At 42.6% G+C, this 10,000-nt stretch overlaps 2 protein-coding genes across 2 annotated transcripts in view; one reads left to right on the forward strand and one right to left on the reverse strand.

The window, feature by feature from the left end:
• The window catches only part of adamtsl5 (ADAMTS like 5), a 56,056-nt gene extending 53,184 nt beyond the window's left edge, over positions 1 to 2,872 (forward strand). Inside the window, exon 14 of the mRNA XM_063187853.1 lies at positions 1 to 2,872. This exon is cut by the window's left edge and continues 766 nt beyond it. The gene's annotated coding sequence lies outside the window, so the exon portion shown is untranslated.
• A 3,925-nt stretch (positions 2,873 to 6,797) lies between these two features.
• serinc4 (serine incorporator 4) overlaps positions 6,798 to 10,000 on the reverse strand; it is a 25,701-nt gene continuing 22,498 nt past the window's right edge. The window contains exons 8-12 of the mRNA XM_063188507.1: positions 9,079 to 9,205; positions 8,351 to 8,423; positions 8,098 to 8,137; positions 7,639 to 7,789; positions 6,798 to 7,011 (exon numbers count right to left, since the gene is read on the reverse strand). Coding sequence (XP_063044577.1) covers positions 6,798 to 7,011; positions 7,639 to 7,789; positions 8,098 to 8,137; positions 8,351 to 8,423; positions 9,079 to 9,205 — 605 coding nt within the window. The remainder of the gene's footprint in view (positions 7,012 to 7,638; positions 7,790 to 8,097; positions 8,138 to 8,350; positions 8,424 to 9,078; positions 9,206 to 10,000) is intronic.

The following is a 10,000-nucleotide window of genomic DNA, read 5'->3' on the forward strand; positions in this document are numbered from 1 at the left end:
CTTCACCATCTTTGTTTTGGTTTGATTTCCAAGACTGGTCAAAGACTCGTGACTCCTGGCTATCTAGGGAAAAGTTATTCCCCAGTGTCAGCCCCAGGTGGATTCACTTACTCTTGTATCGCTGCCAGACCTCTAATCCCCTCCATTAGCCTGCTCGGAGCTTCATTTTCCACCTCAAACTCTTAACCTCTTTTACTTCGAAATGGATGTCTCTCTATCAGTCCAAAGGGCTTTTTCTAAGCCCCTCCACAAGACTTTAGAGAGTGGCCCAAGAATAACAGCGATGCCTTCCCACATTGATATGAAACGTCTTCACCCTTCATCCTTCACAACTTCGCCATGCCCCTAAGCATGGGCACACAGTTGGAGTCGGACTTATAGGGTTGCTGTTCCGATTCCTGATATCGCCAGTGGCACGCTGTGTGCTGTGGTGTGTTGTGTGTCACAATGACATAAGGACTTTTCCCAGTTGGACATCCACTTTCATCAATAGCTCACCACAGGCAGAGCAGTTGAGGTCAGAGTGTGAGATGAGAGATGGGGGACTTCGAACATGCTGAGTGAGAGGACAGGCACATGAAAGGAGATCAGTGTTTGGGGGAGCGCTGTGGCGCAGCGCGCTAAGCCCCCCACATTTGGGCATGCATGCCCACCCATGGTGACCCCGGTTCGAGTCCGGTCAGGGTCATTTCCCGATCCTCCCCTGTCTCTCTGTCCCATTCGCTTCCTGTCACCATCTTCGACTGTCCTGTCAAATAAAGGCATGAAATGTTTTTAAAAAAGAAAGGAGATCTGTGTTGCTACAACAAGAGTAAGAGCAAGAGCATCTATTGGCAGATATTGGGTGGGAACAATGACTGTGGATTGATTAATATGCATTATAGTATGTCTATGGGTGGGTGGGACAGGAGCAGTGTCAATGGTGACTTGAAGAGACTGCATGAGAGTTCACCAGGACAACTCATGTATCCTGCTCTGCCTTTCTCCTATCGATTTACGTGTCTGTTGTCATTTGATTGTTTGTTTTCAATACAGTGAAGCGAAGCACTTTAGGTGAAGGCTTGGATTCACCTTTAAAAACCAAAGAGAGGACAGTGGACAATGAGGGGATGAATCACAAGTAAAAAACACAAACAAAAAAAGACCACTTGCAGTATGTAAGATCTGGATTCGAGCAATGTATGTGTGAGAACACTATGTGCTCTATGTATATCTTTGTCATCTACATCTAAATCTTTTAAATGTAAATCTTTTGACTCATTGGTTAAGTTCTGCAAAAAAGTACAGCACAGTACAATCTTTTCTGTGTTCTCTAAGTCTCTGATGTCTTCCTACGTTAGTTCAGACAGAAGCTTAGGTAATATTCATCATTTCTGTGTGATGATGTGTGACACAATAGGTCACACCCGACCCTTTGGTACTGGTACTCGAGATGTACCAGTCTTTTCATCAGAGATCTCATAATTTCACAGTAGTCAGTTCGGTAAGAGGTTGGACATTTCAAAGGTGTAAAACATGACTGAATTACAAGTTTAAATCTTGATTCGCAAATAAGCTGAATGCATTTTTAAAGTTTTTACAACAGGTTCATGGCAAATGTTTCTCATGATGTAAGATGTTTTGAATGAGAAATAAGTCATCTGTTTGCCTGAACCTTAAGTTTCTAACTTCATTCGACCATGTCCTGTTGTTATGGCCTATCCATAGAGCGCTACAGTCGTACCCCTTAGGGATTAGGATTGAATGGACGGCTCTTTCAGTGGCCTTAAAATCGGCTCTATGTCTATGTGCATTAAAAAATGTCACTCATCAGACACGGCGAGTACAGACCTAGATTGAGTGATGAAACATACTAAGCGTAAGTAGGGTTGAGGGAGTGTGAAATGCCAAAATCCTACTTTGTGGTTCACCATTGCATTACTTTTTCATTATGTCGTTTGTTTTTTGTTTTATTTATGTGCCAACAGAATACATAGAGATATTATATATATTTGTATATTTCTTTTGATATTGTATTTTTGTACGTATGTGATATTTCATTTTATAATCAAAGCATTGCTAATGTTAAGAAATGTATTTTAAGTTATTTTGTTGAGTTATTCCTTTTTATATTAATGCATTTATAATAATCTAACATAATTGTCATACCGGTACAGTACAAACTGTATGAACAGTTTGAACTTTTATATTGTTTAATTTGATCATTTTGTCAGTGTTGGCATTTTTTTTCATTTGCCAAGCTAAATAAGCAGCAGAAGGTTAAACTCTGCATTGTTTGTGGTGAATGAGTCTGGTCTAAGTCTGTTATTTGAACCATCAAGCTGGAGGCACTGGCTTGTCCTAAATTTAAACTGAGTATGTTTGTCTAGATATGACACATTTGTAATTGCCATATAACCACATTAATGGTATCCATTGGTCATCAACATGTTCATTAAACAAACAAGTAGCCATGTTAGCCAGTGTTAGTATGTGTTCAGGCTGGCAGCTACTGAAGTGAAAAAGCAGCTGAGGATGCCCAAAGAGCAACACTCTCTTCAGATCCAGGCAGTCGCTTATTTATTATATTATGAAACATGACCATAATGAATCATAATGTTCTTTACAATTTCATGGATGTCAGAAGATCTACAGTGTCAAATTCCTTTCTACCGAACCCTGTCATGACCTGTTATCAGGAAGTCAAGTAGATTGTGGAAAGTGACGCATTCAGCAACAGCTATCACCATCTCTTTGAGTAAATGACTGAAATTATTATGTTTGTATGTTTGCTGATGACTGAATTTATGTATTCTTTAAATGTTATCCATTGATGATCCTGTGTGTTGATACTAATATCCATATGGTTGGTAATGATACACCTTACATAATACAGCACTTCTAAACTAAACTGAAACTTGGCTTGTGAGTAATCTTGTTTAAAGAAGTTTCTCTGGCTTCAAACCGGTATGAGTGACTATGTGTACAGCAGTGCAGGAAGATATGTAATGCTGGCAAGATGCAGACACAGCCTTTTCTCATGCAGCGCCATGCCCCTTTCTATTCAACCAGGGCCGGTTCTGGCTTATTTGGCGCCCTAGGCGAGTTTGAGTTCTGGCGCCCCCCCCCCCTTTTTTTTATACCTTACAGAACACAAGAGTAATACCGGTAGTAAGCTTAACTAAATAGCATCAAGAACAATAACTGTTTTGCATCAAATGGATTTTGGACAGCCGACCAACACATCAGATTGAGTCGCATGAAAGTACCTTCACTGTGTGGTGTCTTGGATGTAATGGTGGTGGTGCCCCCAACCCCAGATGAGAGGGAGGTTATCAATGTGTTTGAATTGTAAAATGGAATTGAAATGCCAGGAGAGTGGTACAGTACATTTGCATGTCAAATGCATGTGTAGACAATAGGCCTACCAAGGAGGTCTGCATTGATAGCCTATCTACACTACCTACAGCATCACAAAGCATGGCAGCATAACAATTTTAATAAGCTACACATTTGTGCTGTCTATGATTCCAAACCAATTTCATTTCTGTAGCCTACTGGAAATAGTGGTGCATTTGTGAGTAGGAGAATGAGAAGGGGGCTATCTATGTGTTTGAACCGGAGGGACAGGGTGAGAGAAAGGGAGAAAAGCTGTCACGCTTTTGAATTTCATTATATACAAAATATAGTAAATAGCCTCACTTGTCTGCAATACTACATCACTCAGCATGAAAACATGCTGTGCATGGTTCTCTTACATGATTAATGTAGGCCTATATGTCATTCTGGTCTGGAAACAATGTTTTTTTTAAGCTTACAACAAGCAGGTAATTCATTCAAGTGGATGGAAGGAGATATGGCAGCTAAACTTGTTTTAAACATGGCACCAGTCTTATTTTACACTGCTGGTCAACCTAAGCAAGTATTATGATGTCAGGTGGGTGTTAGTGAGTAGGCTACTAGCTACTTTACTGGATTTCATTGCTTGGCATACTTGGCTAATGTTAGCATGCTAACTAGCGATTTCTCAGATCAAAAGCAAAGCTCTTTTTCCCTCTAATTCCAAACAGTAGCCTCATAACTATTAGGCTTTACATTACCACAAACGGTTTCTGATTAAACCACATACTTCCAAAACACCCTCTGCAACTCCTGCATCATGCAATGACTGGTTTAATGAGAACATAACAATTCTCCACCCAGCAGAGTAGCTTTGCTGTTCTCGCTTGCCCTCTGTCTCTCGAATGAGTCTCCAAATTCAAAATAGATCGCACGCTGTCACTCGTCCCGCCCCCTTTCTCAGGACTGTCTGTTTATTGGTTCACAGACTTCCCAGAGACAGTTGAAAGCGATGTTAGGCCTACTATTGGCTGAGGGGCGCTTTTCCGTGAGGAGCGCTTTCGCCACGCTTTGTTGATTGCGACTTCATAAAAAAACCTCCATATCGCAAAATTACGCATCGGAGAGCGCCATTTCGGCGCCCCTTCTTCACATTGCGCTCTAGGCGACCGTCTAGCCGGCCTATGCTTATAACCGGCCCTGTATTCAACATAGAGGATCATGAGTGAGCAAAGAGGGGGAATAAAAATCAACAGGACTGGGCAGAAAGAGTCATTTTGAATGGGAGAGAGATGGGACTGGGAGTCAGTCCAGGAGGGGGATTAATTTGTTTAAACTGACCCAGGAATGGGGATGGAATGGGATTTTCCAACATAGTGGGTATTATATCGATACTTTGAAGTATGATGTTGACTCCTCAGTCCTCCTCCGTCTTTTGCAGATATAAAAGTCAACCACGGGAGTATTTTGTTAGAAATGTATTTACAAAAATAACATGTCAATTCTTCATCACAATGACATAGACTGCTCTACGATAAACATGTAGTTAAAACATACAGTACATATAAATAATTGAATAGCAAAATGCATCTTATGACAACCAAGTCTAATGGACGAACAAGCAACAAAAGAGACCATATCAAATCTCAGCCTATACCAATGCACCTGAGCAGTTGGATGTGAATGTTCTTCTTGAGCAGATCAACACTGAAGCACAGTTGCATAAAAGAGCACATTTTATCATCCCTCCCCCCTTCTCTGCCTTTGTACTGAATAAAATAGAAAATGGAATGATGTAAAAGAAGAGAACCTTTTGGTAAATTATGGAACTTCATATGTTTTGTTTTAAGCAGATGATGAGCAGATTCTGTAAACAAATGAGGGAATAGCGGGGAGTAAAAGGCGTGTAAGGGTGTAACAGGGAGTCAAAGGTCTATTCTCTCTAATCAAGTACACTGATTGTCAAATTCAGTGAATTTCTCCTCACAGTTAGCTGCCCCAGTCTGAGTGGAAATCCTCAGATAAACACCAGCGTTGCCCTTGTTCTGCTTGAACAAACTGGTTCAATTTGAGCAACACAGGATCAGTTGAAGCCAATCAAGGGGAATTTCAGTTCCCCGGTTGCTCAAACATTACATTTCGCTTGAATCTCAGACTGCACTTTAAAAACAAATCCCAGACATAAAATGCTACATATGGCATACAAACCATGTGTCCAAACTATGTGTCATTGGTTTTGTGCTACTCCTGACCCCTCTCTACCAGCCCCTTCAGTGTATTCCCCTGGGCAGTGCCTGCATCTCATTCCCCATGGCCAGCATTTGTAACTGAGCATGTGTTGTGTGAGTACAATGACAGGTGTTGGAATGGAGTAATCAATCAATCGATCAATTGAACAGTGTCCCCCAAGGGCTTTTCAGTTAAGGCAGCCACCTTGGCAAAAACAGTCTAGCCACCTTAACTAAGTTGACTCAATTCTGCAAATCAGGTAACAATTGGCTTTAACATTTCTTGTAATTATTGCAATATGTGTGACAAAGGGCACTTCAAAATAATGGCTCACATCCTGACCAATGGCGCAATGGAAGAAATTCTTTCAGGAAAGGTACACTTCATTTTCATTACTTCACACCTTGTTGGGCAATCTTTTTTTCTTACATTTTCTCTGAAGGAAACACCGGTAAAGGAGCGCAAGCATTGGAGCAGTGGGGGTAGTGGGGTTTTACATAAAGTGATGGGACAGGATAAACTGTGACTTTCTCCTGAACCACCATAAGTTCCATCTGTTCTGTCTTGGAGAGAGTTGGATTGTGGACTGTTACTGTGTGTGTGTGTGTGTGTGTGTGTGTGTGTGTGTGCGTGTCTGGATATGGATTTGAACTGGGCCACGGATCATAGAGAACAGGCACTGCCCTCCCTCCCTACTAATCCCTAAGCAAATGTGAACTTAGCCGTAAAGTCAACTAAAGATCAGACTCAATACTTCAACTCTCTAATCAGCTCACGTCTCTGGCTAACTCCAGTTTCAGAGCTATCCCCAAAGTGTTAGTACTAAAACTCCGCCAGGCTTTAGTTCTTCCTCCAACCTCCTTTGAAGAATGAGGGATCAGCTATTCGCCTTTTTAGTTGATCCTTTTGGCAAATCTTTAAGAAAAAACACACACATCCCCATTTCAGTAGTCCTGTGATGTCTTCCAAGAGAAGACACAGCCTACGCAGTCCCAAAGTCTGAAAAGTTCCTTCTTCTGGTTTACTTTTTGTTTGTTGGTCTGTTTGTTTTAATCCAGCCTTGGATGGTTATAGTTTGGTGATCCATCACAGAGGGCAGGATAGGTGGTGTATGTCCTCTCTTATGTCCCCATCACCTTTATCTTCAACGCTGCCCTTTCACATCCGGACAAGCCCACTCTTATCCAATGAGATCACTGGAGTGTTGCTTGACAACAGGCAGATTGACTGACAGCTCTCAATCAAATCAGTCACACGCTGACATGCACGTGTCGATGGGAGGCGGTGCGCCTCTTGATGCGCGAGCGGCGCGGCTGGGGCTTGCGCTGGCTGCGGTGGCGGCATAAGGGTCCCAGCAGGATCCAGAGGTAGAGCATGACGCAGGCCCAGCACGAGGACATCTTGACCCAGAACGTGGACCAGCTGCCGTGGGTGAAGGTGGTCTCCAGCACCGCCGTCTCGTAGCTGAAGAGGGGGAGGACGGAGGAAGAGGAGGAGATGGAGATGAAGGAGGAGGACGACGACGAGGAAGAGAAGGGATGATTAACTATTACTGGTACATGAGGTTGACACTTTTTTTTGGTGTTCACAGTGCTACCGTAAAAATGAAGTGATAGGATAACAAAGCATCAGGGAGTCTACACTTTATTGTATGCATCTACAGTAATTAAATGATAAAATGATGATCACTCTATAGATGTGTGTATTACTTCATAATTAATAAGTCCGTTACATGCTACTTGATGCCGGCGTCATACATATGACATAACAGTCTTAATAGTGCCAAAACAGTGTCATGATGAGTTGTAACGCAGTCATGCATGTGTCATAAACATGATGTCAATGTCATAAACGTTTCATGGTTGATATTGTTAGGGCTGTCATTACCATAACCGAATGTCACTTAATGAGATGGTCATAAAATGTTTATGACACATGCATGACTGAATTACGACACTGTTATGACTGCTATGGCATACATAGTAAATGACAATATCATCTATATAACATAGCAAAATTGGCCATGGTCATGTGCATCAGCAAAAAGTTCAATTGGGGAGGGGACGTAATGAGAAACAGTCTGATAATGACCTGAACCAGTTGGTGAGTGTCATCATGACGTAGAGCGAGGCCAGGAAGAAGACGAAGTGGAAGAAGAAGTAGCTGTAGGCCACGCGGTGGATCTCGTTGTGGACCACCTTCTGACAGCCTCTGGTCACCTCCACCACATACTCAGCCTCCACTAAAGACAGACAGACACACACAAATACATGCACACAAATGTGCACGAACGCACGCACGCACGCACACGCAGACACACACACAAACACACGAACACACACACACACACACACACACACACACACACACACACACACACACACACACACACACACACACACACACACACACAGTGAATATCGTAAAACATTCAAGAGCAAAACACCTGAGTAAATCAGAGGAATACAGTATGGTTTTCACCAATTTATTGTAATCAGATTCATCACATTGCCAGTCTGTAAGTCAGTAAGTTAGTCATTGAAAGCTTACCTTCATCTTCCTCTGGACAGCAGAAACAACATGTTGCTTTCTGTGGGGGTAAAGTAACAGCACAAAAAACATCACAAATAATCTTATACTAATATTAATACTAATACTAATAATACTTATTTACAAATAATTACTTCTATGCATGGTATAGGTAAAGACCAACAACAGAGATCCTTTAGCTGCTGACAGCGCACATTAAAGCGTCCCCTGACACATCCCAACGACAGGAAACAGCCCCAGCAGGCCACCGTACCTGGAACTCGTAGCGGTAAACTTTGATCATCCAAAAGGGCCCAAACACCTCCGCCAGGTACGACGCTTCATTACTGCAAGGACAGACAAGGACGTCATCATTATACTACACATAAGAGATATTCCATTCCCTTCTTCTGTCATCAATGAATGGTGTTATATGATGTTAAAACCCTGGATGGAAAACATCATGGTTGCGCACGTCGCACACGAGTAATTAGACTACTTATTTTGGACATAAATCTGTTGACAGTTTGGAAGGGTTAGCCCTCCCCTTGTCTCCGCGCGTCCTCCCTAGTAGTCTGTTTAAAGCTGTGTTTCTGCTAATTGGTACAACTCTTTTAGCCCGCAGGTAGAGACGCTGAGCGAAACCAGCTGACTGACTCAGTGTCCTAATATTTTGCTACCTAGAGCAGCAGTAACAACCTCCACAGCATGTGTGCTACTGAAAAGATACAACACTGTAATGGATTTTGCGTTATTGATTACAGGGCAGTATCTTTTCAGCCAATGTCATTAAGTTGGAGCTCACAGCAATCTGCACCAAAAGACTACAAACAAAGCTGATTTTTTGAATCACTACAAAATGTATGAGTCCTTAATATTTGTTCTGGAAGATATTGGATAAACCATTTTTGCCTTTGGTGTGAGTCATGTGACATGCACTTGGCCCAGGAAACATGATGAAGTATGATGAAAGGAATGGGACACCATGGTTAGTTAACACACCATGCGAACAGCACACAGCAGTACATGATGGCTGCTCCGATGATAGCCACTGCATTGCCCTCCTTCTGGATCTCACCGCGGCCCGTGCTGGGGTGGCACACCGTGATGTTCATACCCTGGAACTCCACTGGAGAGAGAGGAGCGAGAAAGAGAGAGAGAGAGAGAGAGAGAGAGAGAGAGAGAGAGAGAGAAAATAATCTTAAGTTCATCTTCAGTAGGACAAACAGGTCGATTGTCCTGGTCACAGGGAGAGAGGGGCCCAGAATGAAATTGGTCCTCATTACATCAAGTGGGGCCCAGATCCTGGGACCAGCCAAGGCAGTCAATGTGTGTGTGTGTGTGTGTGTGTGTGTGTGTGTGTGTGTGTGTGTGTGTGTGTGTGTGTGTGTGTGTGTGTGTGTGTGTGTGTGTGTGTGTGTGTGGCAAAGTATGTTTTGTGGAGGTTACCAAAAGCTAAACAACATTTTCCAGTGATACGCAAGTATGCATTGGCATTGGCATTGGCATCTTGTTGGCATGGCTGATAGTTTACAAAATGAGTACTACTATAGCAGACGAGGGGGAACAGAGAGAGAGAGAGAGAGAGAGAGAGAGAGAGAGAGAGAGAGAGAGAGAGAGAGAGAGAGAGAGAGAGAAAAAGAGGCGCGTAAGCTGCTTGCTAATGCCGCCCCCTCTTTATCACTGGTGATTAATCGGCTTGTGGATGTCACATTACTGCGGTGAATGAAAGTCAGTCTATTTACAGGCTGGCAAACGTACACCATGACCCAGCAGGTGGGGGAAAATGCTGTTCGCTCCAAATAATACAAACTGGCACGGGTGAAGCAGATACTCCACATGGAAACAAAAACGTCAACTGATATTTTTAACTATACCAATAGCAACCATGTTCAAATACTCTCATGTATGCATGATACTGTAG

Source organism: Engraulis encrasicolus, chromosome 22, assembly GCF_034702125.1.
Source record: "Engraulis encrasicolus isolate BLACKSEA-1 chromosome 22, IST_EnEncr_1.0, whole genome shotgun sequence".
NCBI lineage: Eukaryota > Metazoa > Chordata > Actinopteri > Clupeiformes > Engraulidae > Engraulis > Engraulis encrasicolus.